Here is a 13,694-nt window from a genome sequence, read left to right on the forward strand (position 1 = left end):
TCAAGCCCAGAAACGACACCAAATGGGGATGCTGGTGCAGTAAAGACAACAGTTTGCAACAACTATAGACATTTTACACTATACTTAAAGGTAGAGTCTGTTATGTTGAGCTTGTAAACACAACATTCAAATTAGGCCCCTCCTCCTGGGCTCATCACCACCAGAATCACACGCCCACTTCAGGACTTAGCGTGTATGTTCACTGCTTGAACCTACACTGCATGCTACCTGAGAACATAACTCTTGTTGTACTGCAAAAGTTGATAATAGAGCAAGCTAGCACTAGCTAACCGCTAGTGTTTAGCACCTGCTTGTCCAACAGAAAGAAGGCCAACTCCACGTCTGCCGGTGAAAGCCAACCCTAGGTTCCCCCTCTTTTCAAAACAAGCTTTATCCTTGTGGTGTTTTGCTTCGTTGATTATGTTTTCTCTTCTTTGCTGCTACATCCAAATCCGCAATATTTGCGGGATTGAATGGCATCCAAACGCTGATTTCACCTACACCCTCTCATTGGCTGGGAGAAAATAATCCACTCCCCGACTAGAGACATCCTAATTTACAGTCACAACCACGTGGGGATTGAGCGGCATCAGTTTTATACAAGTCTATATTTTATTTTGAAGGAAAAAGATCCTGACTTTATCTTTAACTAGGCAGATTGGCTAAACAATTCAACAGAAATTTTTGTTTATAATTTATTTGAACACATTTTTTAAATTAGTACAGATTGAGCATTGTTTATTTTGAGTACTTTGAGTATTTACAGAATTTCACCCTTGGGATAAATCAAATATTTCTAATTCTAACTTCTGGGTCAGCATAAAATCAACAAAATGTTCAAACATAAATCATCTCCTGCTGTTTCTCCTTTCGTTTTTTTCTATTGTGTACATGTTTTGGATACTCAGACATGAGGCCTCTAGAAATCAGTAATCTGCTGCAGATTACTTCTGATATCTACTTGTTCATTGTGTTTGTTTATGTACTGAGACGATGGGTGAGAAAACAAGTTAATGAGGAGTGCATTGAGTTTAAAGCACGCTCGCAAGTAAGAGAAGTGGCTGAGGTCTGAAACCATCTGACAGAACTATAGCTCTTCAGCTGGCATGTCCAAACAAAAACAACTGGTGGCAAAACAAAAACAAAATCTTAAAACATTTAGAGAGGAGGACAAAGGAAAACCCCTTTGACAAAAGCTGTTTCTCATTGTTGGTAAGACGCACGTCCCGTCCGCACCCTGCACTGGCACCATGCCTACTAAGACACACCAGTTTTTTTCCACTAGATCTAGACACCAGGAAGCATCAATCATTCAGCTATAATTACAGTGAGATGCTGCCAACTTTCATGGAGCTTAATGCTACTCCAGTCCAGTGGATGTGTGTCCTTTTTCACCATATCCCACCAGGATGCATCAGGTTTAATTATTCTTTTTCACAAGACATTTGAAAAAATATCAAAAAGTAACATCCCTCTGTCAATCAAAATTGTATCTGTTAAAAATCCCAAAAGGAAGTTATGATGATGAGCTATACAAAGGAGTGACATCATCAATCTCATTCATACTTACTGGCACTAAAGCGTGAGCACATAATGACTTTATATTGCATCTATCCATCTATAATCACAGCTTGTAGCTTGTTACAGGAAAGTTATGTGAGACACGTCTGTTATCACCCGTCAACAAGTTCCCCAGGTCTGCACTCACACACACATACAAACAGACACGCATGCATACAGATGGTATGAACGAAAGAGGCATCTGCCAAAACATTAACTCATGTTAGAAGTCATAAATCTCTCCGTCTTTACTGCCTAACCTTTAGGAGAGGGAGACATCCTGACGCCAGGGCCGCATGTGACAAATGCACACCTACGCATATGACTTTACGTGTGTGTATGTGTAAAATGTTTTGATATATCACGCCCAAAAAAAAGAAGAAACAGAAAGAAACTGACTAGATGTACACTAACAATGAAGTGGACGAAACACTCACCATGATGTCTGAGGTGTAATCATGATGTCTGAACAATGACTCTAAAATCAAATCTTTGTAGTATGTTTTTAAGTTAATTCATACATATTCTGACTTTGATCAATCATTGTCTAAATAGTAGAACATCAAAGACGCATATCAGGTCATTTTCATGTTCAGTTTGAAATATCTTTAAATCCAATTTTTGTACCCTGCTTTTTTATTTTTATTTTAGCTGATTCTGAGCCCTTTGCGCGTCAATGTGATGCTTTACTTTCAAAGTCAGATCCAAGGAATTTGCTCTCAGCTGGAGTTTGCATGGAAGAGATACAGACTGCCAACTGAGAGTGGATAGCTTTAAAGATAACAAGTAAACCTTAGTCCTAGCTTAAATCTACAGTCACACATTTTTAGCTGGTGAGCTCATGGACTGTAAATCGGTGTGCTTCAGACAGTTCAATTGCTAACATTTATGTCTTCATTTCCTCTCTTGACTTGGGCTGCACTTATGTTTTTGTATAGCCTTCTTTCCCAAATCATGACCTGAGCATTTGTTTCCACACTTCTTGTTTAATTTGTGTCACTTGTAAAAAAAAAAAATTACAAAGCAAACAGAACGTATACTGATGTAATGAAATATATGTATTTCTGATTTTTAGAAGAAGCTATAGCTATAGGCTTATAAAAATCCACACAGGCCATAAACGCCAGTAGGACTGTTAGTTAGTAGAAATCTGAAGAGAGAGGCAGTTTAGTTCATCCTTTCCCAATTAAGAAGTAGCTTAAAGTTAAGTGATTATAATTTCAGAAATATGTCTTTCATGAGATGAAGAACTGTCAGTAGGCCTACTCAAAGCTCAAGTAATGTAGGCCTACGTGTGTAAAATCAACATCAAATATGACGCATGTACATTGATGAAACAGTTTATACCAATGGTTAAAATTAGCTGAACCTGCTTCTTAAATATAAATGCAGAAGTAGCCTATGATAATCCAGAAACAGACAATACTGAATAAAGGGCAGTTTTTCAGGCTCCGATCTAAAAAATATTTTTACTTTAAATTTTTTAGTTCATTGTGTAGTTATTTGGTATGTCAAATCAATTGTTACAGAGTATTGTAGTATATCTTAACTTTCAATCAAATAGCCTATGGATCTTAATATTTCTATCACCACAGGTGTGAGTAGCCTACAGTAGCCCACACTGTCTGTAGTATCTGAGAAGCCCAAGCTGCATGGTAAACAGCACCATCTAGTGGTAGCAGCTGGAAAACAACAGATTATAACAACCACTTTTCACTACATTGAAAGAATAGCTTTTTATTGACCATTGTATTTCATCAGCTTTTTTCTTTTATGCCAAAAGTTAAGTTTGCCGAACCCCCCCTCCCCCCACCCTGTATAATCCCTCAAGGTTACGTGTGCTTTATTAAGGATTCATGCTGTTGGAAGTATACAGTATACAGTATTATAGCTCTATATATGAACAAATTAGCTTTCTGCATGTATATAGGCTTTATCTCAATAGCTTTCCCTCTAACACCACCTTTTCATCACAACCACCACACATGCTCACATACAGACAACAACCCTTCTTCAGAACAGACCCCGTTGCCTAGCAACATCCTGCTGAGTGGCCCAGGGGGCGGGAACAAGGCGCTTGGCTTCCGCAGTAATTACAGTGCGTGTGTGTGTATGTAGCCTATGTTTCTGGGCCACCCCAGGTGTGTGTGTTTATAGTTTGTTTATCTGTGAACATATGCTTAGAGCAAAAACTGGATCAGGACCACAAAGAAACAGAGAAACCACTATATCTTTTTAGGGCCTTCGGTGTGTGAAAAGTTAGATTTTAAACTCAGTAATTCTTGATAAGAATTGTATGAGTGTCATAATATTTAGCCTATTCCCCTATTCCCCCCCTTTGCCACAGGCATATCTTCAGTATGGTTGACCGCTAACAATGTTTTCTGCTTGGTGAACCAGTGCTGTAACTCCACTCAGCATCAATCCTATCTCAGGAAGACTTTTGCTAAAGGAGAGGAGAAACCACTGCCTGAGAACATACAGGCCAACTAGTCTACTTCAGCATGTCACCCTGAACTTAGCACATAACTGCCCTTTGAGAATGTGGTTTTGGTGTGTGGGTGAGAGACATGACTTCTGTTTCAGACTGTCAGGCCTATCACAAACTTCTGTGGGATTAATGCTGAAAAATGACATCTGTAAGAAACTTGAATGCTCTCCTAATTAATTTATTAAACAGCAGTAGCAAAGTTATTTTAGTCACAAATATTAGTTCAAGTAGAAGATAGATGATTCTAGCATATTAACATTAACATTAACTACAGATTAAAAGGCTGGATTACTTATATAGTTCTTAACTGAGTATTTAGGATAAAATACATTGATGTGACATGGAGCAATAGAAGACTGCAACTCATTTTTAATTTAACTCTTAACTGACCTGTTCAATTATGTTTATTTTTTAAAATAATTTACATTGTAAAAGTTAGAATGAAGGATATCCAATCACAATATTGCAGTTTTAGAGGCAGAATCCAGTTTCTCGTTTTATAGAATACCCAGAATTCACTTTAATATAACTGAAGATGCAGATATAAAACAGACATTCACACTTGAAATGTTCCAGAAGGTTTTTTTTTTTTCATTTTCCTATTAAAGTTATAGATAGGCCTATTGTTGCTTACTTTCCTTTTTGCTGACTCATTGATGAATTGACTTGTTTTCACTTTCTCAACAAACAAAAAAAACATTGTCCTCTTTACTAACACTGTAGTTTTACTGCTTTCTCTTGCTCTCCTCTTCTCCCCAATAGGACTGTCACCCTGACACCACACTGCACAGAAATGGAAACACACACACACACACACACGCACGCACACACACGCGCGCACACACACACACACACACACACACACACACACACACACACACACACACACACACACACACACACACACACACACACAAAACGCCTCCTTTTCCAGTTCGCCCTACCCCCCACAACACAGAAGTCACCGCCCTTCTCTCTCGCTCTCACACCAACATGACTACCATACAGCGCCACTACAACCGCCTGACGCCCGTGAGCATCATGGGAGTTGTAGTCGCGGCCGCCCAATCCAGTTCGAGAAGGCAGGGCCTCACCAAAATACAACTCCCATCTCGACCCTCGCACGCCGAGCCTCGTCGTCCAATCTGAATAAGTGGGAGGAGCGCATCCGCCCACAAAGCCACATCTATCTCACCATATCTCCTCTTAAAAAATCAATTGTGCACGAAAAAAAAGGGAATACGCGTAAAATACGAACAGTGGTGACGGGTTGTTTTCGGTGCACGACGGACGGCGACAAGGCGTCCCCGCGTCGTGCTGCGAGAGAAACGGCGGCGACAGGCAGGAGCAGCGGAGAGGGTGTTGTCCTGATGCTTAAATGGAAGTGGGTGGGCCTCTACCGTCACACACTGCCAACTTCACTGTGGATATAATTTTGACAAGCGTTAATTTTCTAGTTTATGGACTGCTCGTCCGCTGAAAGAGACGCGCGGCAGGGCTGCGAGGAGGCCACGGGCCGGGGACGGTCGCAGGGTTGTCCGTTATCTCTGTTATTTAGAGCCGCTTGATTGTGCCTGCGTTAGGCACCGCCCTTCCTGGCCGGTGGGTGGTTTCGTCAAACGGGCAGATCCGCCACGGCCCAGCGCCGAACATATAGGCCGTCCTCCGCCTCTGTGCCCGGCCGGCCTTCTACCGTGAACTACACCCTCTCCCTCTCGGTATATTAATACGTTATGAGTGGTAGGTACCCTCCCCCCTCTCCGTCTCCACCCCCCTCTCTCTCTCTGTCTGACAGATAGGAGGCTCCAAGCCCCTTTGATATTGATGATAAGGTTACTGGTTTCTCCTCTGCCTTCATTGATCACCTTTGTGAAGCTATATCTGCATTCGGATAGGATTTTATTCAGGCAACTAAATGTCTTCATGGTTGTGCCTCATCCTTGTCTCCTCCACTTTGCACTGTTCAGAAATGTTCCTGTGATGATGATATAACTGGAAATATTCTTACATTTGACCCTCTGTTCACAGACTCGAAGAAGGAATCATCTTTAACTGAAGGAGGGAAAGCGTCTAAGAAGGGGAAAAGTTCTGGGTCGCAGGTAAAAGAATGAAAGTTGAATATAGTTCTTTATTTGTGACTTTGCTTGGAAGCCCCAAAAAATGTAACTCCTTCCAGAACAGCCAGACACCTCTGGGGGCGTTTCTCTGGTGAATTCCACTTCCTGCTTCTGTGCAGCCCTGCTGAGTGCAAGCCCACAGCTTCTTGAATAGGCTTTGCATGGCTGTCACACTTCAGCAACTGTACTTTTGTATTATCTGTTTGAATTAGGATCAAAATGGTTTAATTCTGCTCTTTGGATTTATTCAAAAAACCTGGAGTAAGGCCCTCCAACTGGTGACAGCTATGTTAAGCTTCCTTTTATATGTTGTATATATCTTGGAGATTAGTTTGGGCCATGCAGTTACTCCTTAACACGTATTTTGTTGTTAAGTGTGTATGACAAAAATAGTTGCTTTCTCATTCTATACTACTGTAGTAACATCTAGGCAGTTTCCACACAAGGTTTAGAGGTGCACGGCATTAAAGATTTGCCTGCGACCTAGTTCCTCTGAAAGGGAGGAGAGCAAGAGAAGGCGGCATTTTCTTACAGTGTTCTGAGAAAAGAGAAATGTGGTTCTCACACGCCCACCCACTCGCTTCCTGTAATACCGCCCACTTCCACTGACAGCTCTCTCTCTTTCTCTCAGCTTTTTGTGTTTCTTTTTTTTTTTTTTGCTGCACCATGTTTCTCTCCCCTCTTGCTCTTTTACTATATCTCCTCGTTGTTTCAAATTGTTCGCAGTGTACTAGTGCCTCGTAATATCTGCCCATCTCATTTTCTTCTGGCTTTTTCTTACTTGCTAGATATATACGTTTTTGTTTTCTTATGTCAACAAGCTGTGTCTCTCTTACCTCGACTGGCTTTTCCTCATCTTGTCACTCATTTCTCTCTCCGCCCCTCTCTCTCGTCTTCCGGTCCTCCACCCTCTCTTCCGCCGCGTCTCCTCCAGGATTCCTCACAGCCCTCTCCATTGGCTCTGCTAGCGGCCACCTGCAGTAAGATCGGAGGGCAGGGAGGAGCTGAGGGGGCCCAGGCCCAGACGGGGGCCCAACAGATCCAGCTGCAGGCGGGTCAGATCCAGCTGCAGGCGGGTCAGCTCCAGGGTCAGATAGTGGTGGACACAGGTGGAGGCCAGGCCCTGGTGCCCCAGCAGCTGGAACTTGTCCCTGCTCAGTTTACGGGGAACGGCTGGCAGATCATCACTACAGCACCCACCATGGCCAAGGAGAACACCAATCAGCCTGTAGCTGTAACTGTGGCCACCACCTTGGCCAATGACAGTTCACCTGTAGGACGCAAGGTAAAGGAGGCGGGGGAGCGACAGGTTAATGCAAATGTTTTTTTACTGTCTGTGTTTGTCTTCCTAACCACGTATCTGCACCTTTCCTGTTGACAGGTGAAGCCAATGGGTGGGACTAACAGTGTTGCAGCCAATCAGCAACAGCAGCAGTTCCAGATTATCCAGGTTCAGAACCTGCCCAATGCTGGGGGCGGGGTCCAGTATCAGGTCATCCCTCACTTGCAGACTGCAGATGGACAACAGATCCATATCAGCACAGCTCCAACAGCATCCATCGGGGCTCTATCAGAGCAGGTCCAGCTCATCCAGACCCAGAGTCCAAGCCAGCCCCAGGCCATCCTCCAGCAAGCCAACCAGCAAGCCATCCTGACAAGTACAGCTAATCAGACAGTCCCGCTGCAGATCCGCCCTGCACAGTCTTTCCCGCTGCAGCTTCAGACTCTGCAGGGCTCCCAGACTCCTGTAATGACCACTTTACCCATAAACCTTGGTGGCATGACGCTTGCCCTACCTGTGATAAATAATGTTGGAGGAGGCGGGGCTGTGCAGCTCATCCAATCAGCAGATGGCACATTCTCTGTTGCCAATGGCAACCAGCTAATGACAACAGCAGTGCACAGCACAGCTCCTGCTTCATCATCAACAGTGGCTGTAGCCGAAGGTGACGGCGTGTCTGATGGGACACAAGTTGTTTCTGCTTCGTCAGAGGTAGCTGACAACCAGGTGCAGAGCAGTGAGGCGGACTCACAGAGCCAGAATCAGCCCAACGGGCTGCAGAACCAGGCAGATTCTGCAGGAACCATCCAGCAGGTGATCGTTGGCCAGGTGGGGCACCAGCTAGTGCAGCAGATCCAGCTGCAGCCTCAGGGTCAGGGTCAGGGCCAGCAGCAACCTCAGCATATTCAGACCCTCCAACTTGCCCCGGGACAAACCCTGCAGCCCATCCAAGCCTTCCAGAACCCAGCCCAGGTCCTTATTCGTACCCCCACCCTGTCCCCCTCTGGGCAGATCACCTGGCAAACGCTGCAGCTACCAGGAGGAGTCTCTTTGCAGGGGGGCCTCGGGACAGCTATGCCACAGCAGCTTACACTTGCCCCTATGGCTGGTGGGACAACAGTGGGGAGTGGAGGACTGGTCTCCCTGAGCGGAGCCCCACTGACTCTCAGTGCAGCCCAAATCAACCCAGGGTCCGGGGTGCAGACGGTCAGCATTGCAGGCCTGGGCACTGCTGGGGTTCAGGTGCAAGGTGTCCCCCTCACCATTACTGGTCTACAGGGTAAGTGTGCACTAAGAGTTATTGTGTGAATGTGTAGAGACTGATCAATAACTGATTTATTTTTGGAAGCCTTAGAAGTTACTGAGTTAATTTGAGGGCTAATCATTTCCATGTTCCAACCTTTCAGTATTCACTTAATTAGCAACTAGAGGCTAATTTTGTGCTAACTTAACCAGGATATTCTACTGTTTAATTGCGTGTCTCGTAGTTATGATGCTCTTGCTCTTTTAGTTTTTCCCGTACAATTACTTAAAAAAAACACAAGAGGCAATACAATATTAGTTTTTGATTCTTAGGTTTTTTGTCAATTTCCTTCCCCTCTCAGGTCAACCACAGGGTCAGGATGGGGTTAAAGTTCAGTCTTCTCCTGTGACGGTCACTGTCGGCAACGTGGCAACGGGTTCATCGATGAGTCCAGACCAGCTGGGCTCCGTTCAGAGTTCTTCGGATCAAGAGGGACCGCCCAGCAAGAGGCTACGCCGTGTTGCCTGCTCTTGTCCAAACTGCAGGGATGGAGAGGGAAGGTATGACACAATGGGGACCAAGAAAAGCTGGTGTTTGAGGTCAACTACTGGATTTGGTTTTGTTTGGTTTTTCCAGAAGAGGGAAATTAAACTAAACCGTGGCATTAAAGTTCTCAACAGAAGTATTCAGCAAAAAAAAAATCATAAAGCTGCTCAAAGGTACAAGTTCCATGCTAAAGTACAAATAGTTCTCACTGAGAGCCTAAACGTAAAAAACAAGTTCAGGTGTTTTTCTCCCACCCCAAATATGGCCTTGTTTACAGAAGTTTATATTTTGTGATTTTTCCAAAATAATTGAAGAACATCATGTCATAGTGAGAAACTGGTTTGACAGATGGTTAGAATTCAGTGCAGCTTGTATCAGCATCACTCAACACATTGCACTGTAATCAGTCTCAAAAACATGCACTGAACATACTCAGAGACATGTCAAATGTTTCTTGTGAGGTTACTCAGCATACTAATTTTATAGAAGTTTGACTAATTCTCGTGATAGTCAACTTTATAAAAAAAAAACCTGATGGTTTACTCCAAGTGGTCAAGCATTCATTGCAAAAAAAATATGTCATGGTAACAAAACAAAAAACCTTCTAGAAAACCCTTGTCAACTCACATTTGTGTTGCAGAAACAGTGGGGACCCTTCAAAGAAGAAGCAGCACATCTGCCACATGGAGGGATGCGGGAAGGTTTACGGCAAGACGTCCCACCTGAGGGCTCACCTGCGCTGGCACACCGGGGAGAGGCCGTTTGTCTGCAACTGGATCTTCTGCGGCAAGAGGTTCACACGGAGCGACGAGCTGCAGAGACACCGGAGAACACACACAGGTGGGCAACACGTTCAGACATTCAGGGGATGTGGTAACGGCTGTGATTAAAGTTCTCATCATCAATGAATCTTAATTGTATTATTTGAAAAAAATATCCTCAGAAATTTGTGTCAGCATGCAGACCTTTTATTTCCAACTAAGTCACATTTGGTTTTGATTTGAAATAACCCATTAGCAATTGTGCATAGAACAAAATTTTTGCTGCTTTGCTAAAGTGCTCATGATGGATAGGCCGGATCTTTGTAACATAACAATGAGTAAGGTCTTTTACCTGCTTTTTGTAAAGTGTCTCGAGATACCACTTGTTATGAGTTGACGCTATACAAATAAAAATTGATTGATTGAAATAGATCAGGATTCAACATGCTGCTAAATGTCAAACAAAGTGTGTGTTGACATTACTGTGCATTAAGAAACACTCAGTTGCTATCTTGTATAATATGAGCTAATTTTAACGTTAGCTTAAACTCTTCCTATCTTCAAAAGCTAATAGGCTAACCTAGCATAAACTTTGTGTATACTCGCTGACAGAGCGACACAATCTGACTACATAACTGTGATGTTAAACAGTTAGGAGAAAGCTAAATATTACCATGTTTGTCCCAGCGTCGGCCATGATGGAAAGAGCAAAATGTTTTCTCTACGTACAAAAATCCCATGGATCCATGTAGTCAAATGGTGAAGAGAAAGGTGCAGTTCGGTCAGAAAGGAGTGCTGTGAATCTGGACTCGATCTACCAGTAGATTACCAGTAGTAGCGTAGATTTTTAGAGAGAACTGAATTTAGCATCTTGTCATTTTAGTGAGGAAAAAAATTGCTTCAAAACATCTATTCTATTGCAGAGCGTTATTTACAGTTTCAAGTTTATTGGGACAATAATAAATTCCATTTCAAATGATGCTTTTTAGATTCAGTTTTAATAATACATATTCAAATTATGTGATTTGAATTCAAATATTTCAGTCAATTATTCAAGTTGAGAAACTCAAATAAAAAAACACAATTCAGTTTCTGCTGATACAAATCTCTGCCCAAAGCAATCTGTGTGCATGTAATAAAGCGGCATCATACTTTTCTGTTCTGTTGATTATTCTTTTCAACTCGTTAGTTGATAATGTGAATATGTCTAATTACACCTTGCATCGATATAAGAGAAAAAAAAAAAAGTAGGACTAATACGTTTTATTTTCTAAGTTCCAAAAATGCATTAAAAAAAGGACTTCTGAAAACTTCTATAGAAAGTTTATTTTTCTCTACACTTTTGTCTTTAGGAGAAAAGCGCTTCGAGTGTCCAGAATGCTCAAAGCGCTTCATGCGCAGTGACCACCTTTCTAAGCACATCAAGACCCACCAGAATAAGAAGGGTGGGGCTGCGGTGGCAATCATCACCACCGATGACATGGAAGAAGACGTGCCAGTAGGCCTGGGGGCCATCCCTCAGATTGTTGCTGTGGCAACACTCTCACGTGACTCTGACCCCGCTACACCCACCACCTCCAATCACCTGGAGGAAGAGGAGGAGGAGGAAGAGGAGGAGTTTGAATAGGCCGCTGACTCCTGTCTCTTCGTTGAAGGCTGACTTCCTGTTTTTTGGGAGTCTTTGCAGGGACTGTGAGGATGGCATCTGTTGTTTTTTTTTTGACATCTTTTAAAAAATGTTGTTCTCTCATGAAAGGGACTCAAAAGAGAGAAGCTCATGCAATGAAGAGAAACCATAAAATAGCAACATTGTTTTCTAAAAAAAAAAAAAAAGAACTAACACATATAATAACAAACTTAGTCTAATCTTATGAAAGATTAGTTTGGCATTTATTAAATAAATCTATTTTAAATCCATTCCTGATGAAGGAAAGGAATAAAAGTGTGTCTAGATTAGCACAAGACAGGGGGACCTGCTGAATCAAAAACTATCGAACATCAAGAGACATTTTCCTAATTGCAACAGAAACTAACTCTATGCACAAAGTTGAGTTCCTGATTCATACCTTTCAGACAGAACTGAGGGTCAATCATTAAACAGGAGCTGTTGCAGAGCAGTGACAGAGGAGAGGCAGTCTTGGGATTGTGTATGTGTGACCTGTGTGAATGTGATTTGTATTCCCATGCTGTCATGGAGAGGATCTACCTAATTTGAGGTTTATTTATGGTTCAGGTGACGTCCTCAGATCAGATTCAGGTGTTGAACCCTTTGGAGACCAGTCTACGGATAAACTGTTATTAAAAAGAGAGGGGTTAATTCTAGAAAAAAAAAAAATAGTAGAAAAAAAGCACATATGAAAAGATTTATAAAATAATGCATTCCTATTGAGGCGCAGTGCCCATTAGAAAAAAAAAAGGTTTCTATAAAGAAAAAACAATCTAGCTTTCTACAACTTTGTTTGTGTAGTGAAAGCAATACTTTAACGACAATCTTAGTGAAACCATGTTTACATTGTCAGGGGACGTTTTCTCTGTTAATAAAACAAGCCAAGACGGGGGAGAACATATGAGAGCAGTGCTGTCGTCTGAACAACCAGAACATTTGCAGACAGACCACAGGGTGGCTTTAACATCAAGGCTTCAATGTATCTCGTGTGACTTTTTGTCATTTTGTAACGAGCGTTTAACATCAGATGGTAACCTGGTAGGTTTAACGACAGTTCCGTCTGCACCTTCACTGATGTTTCTCTCTGCCGTCTGTGCTCCAGAGGGGACCTTCTTGACCTCCAACGCTACCAACGTGACCGGTGTACACAATTGCCTTAACACAAGCTGTCGTACGGCGGGATCGTCAGGGGTTAGGGGGGGGGGAGAGAAAGTGAGTGGAGCACAGAGAGGTAAAGAGAGCAGGTGATAGGAGGGTGGGAGTGGGTTGGGTATTTAGATATGTGGATATTATGAAATGTTTTTGGTGGTGTTGCTCTGTGTTAGTTCAGTGCGTACATTTTTTTTTAAATTTGAAAATAAGTTTATTTTACAAAGTTTATTAATTGTCCCCCCCCCTCCCCCACAATGTTAACACACAGGACCCCAGTGTGTTTTGCTAATTTATTATTTATCCTTGATTTGTACTATTTGCCTTTGCTGGACTTGTATTTGTGTGCGTTGATTCTGAGGTTGTGTACAGCATGTTTCAGTTTTTTGCCGTAGTGCTGCTTCTTTCTTCTTTACTCTTTGTGCTTCTATTTTTCTTTTTCTACGTCTGACCATTGCTGTCCGGTTCTTCTTCTTCTCTTGCGCCATAATGTGTTTTTGAATAAAAATAAATAACACAAGAAGAAGAAAGCAAAAAAAAAAAAAAAAAAAAAAAAAGCTACTATCGTTTAAAAGTTGAAAAAGGTTGATACCAAACAAATTTAGATGTTTTGGTAATATTTTATGTGACAACCAACTTTTTTCTTTGATATTTTGTAGTGACATCTCATTTGTAAATCTTTTCTAAAAGATGTTTGTTCGTCTCCATGACATTTGATAATGGGTTTTTAGCCGGGTTAGCCTCAAAGGCTCCAGTTTGTTGATATTTTTAAAACTGGTTTGTAAAAACGTGTTATGTCGATATAAAAAGAAAAAAAAAGACGAAATCGAGCAGAAACCGTTTGCCTGCATAACACAGAATAAAGTGATCCAAAAATGA

General features: G+C 42.2%; 1 protein-coding gene across 1 annotated transcript; it reads left to right on the plus strand.

The window, feature by feature from the left end:
* The first annotated feature begins 5,205 nt into the window (after nt 1-5,205).
* sp4 (sp4 transcription factor) lies at nt 5,206-13,694 on the plus strand. Its single transcript, XM_061060391.1, has 7 exons — nt 5,206-5,791; nt 6,080-6,150; nt 7,103-7,453; nt 7,550-8,729; nt 9,055-9,253; nt 9,880-10,079; nt 11,353-13,694. The coding sequence occupies exons 1-7, from the start codon at nt 5,785-5,787 to the stop codon at nt 11,625-11,627; spliced, it is 2,283 nt and encodes a 760-aa protein (XP_060916374.1). The 5' UTR covers nt 5,206-5,784; the 3' UTR covers nt 11,628-13,694.

This window comes from Labrus mixtus, chromosome 16 (assembly GCF_963584025.1).
Source record: "Labrus mixtus chromosome 16, fLabMix1.1, whole genome shotgun sequence".
Taxonomy (NCBI): Eukaryota; Metazoa; Chordata; class Actinopteri; order Labriformes; family Labridae; genus Labrus; species Labrus mixtus.

Bases quoted from the DNA above. Each gene is read 5' to 3' on its own strand.
- sp4 (XM_061060391.1), top strand. The intron at 9,254-9,879 runs GTATGACACAAT...TTTGTGTTGCAG, and splicing joins TGCAGGGATGGAGAGGGAAG to AAACAGTGGGGACCCTTCAA. The intron at 10,080-11,352 runs GTGGGCAACACG...TTTTGTCTTTAG, and splicing joins ACACCGGAGAACACACACAG to GAGAAAAGCGCTTCGAGTGT.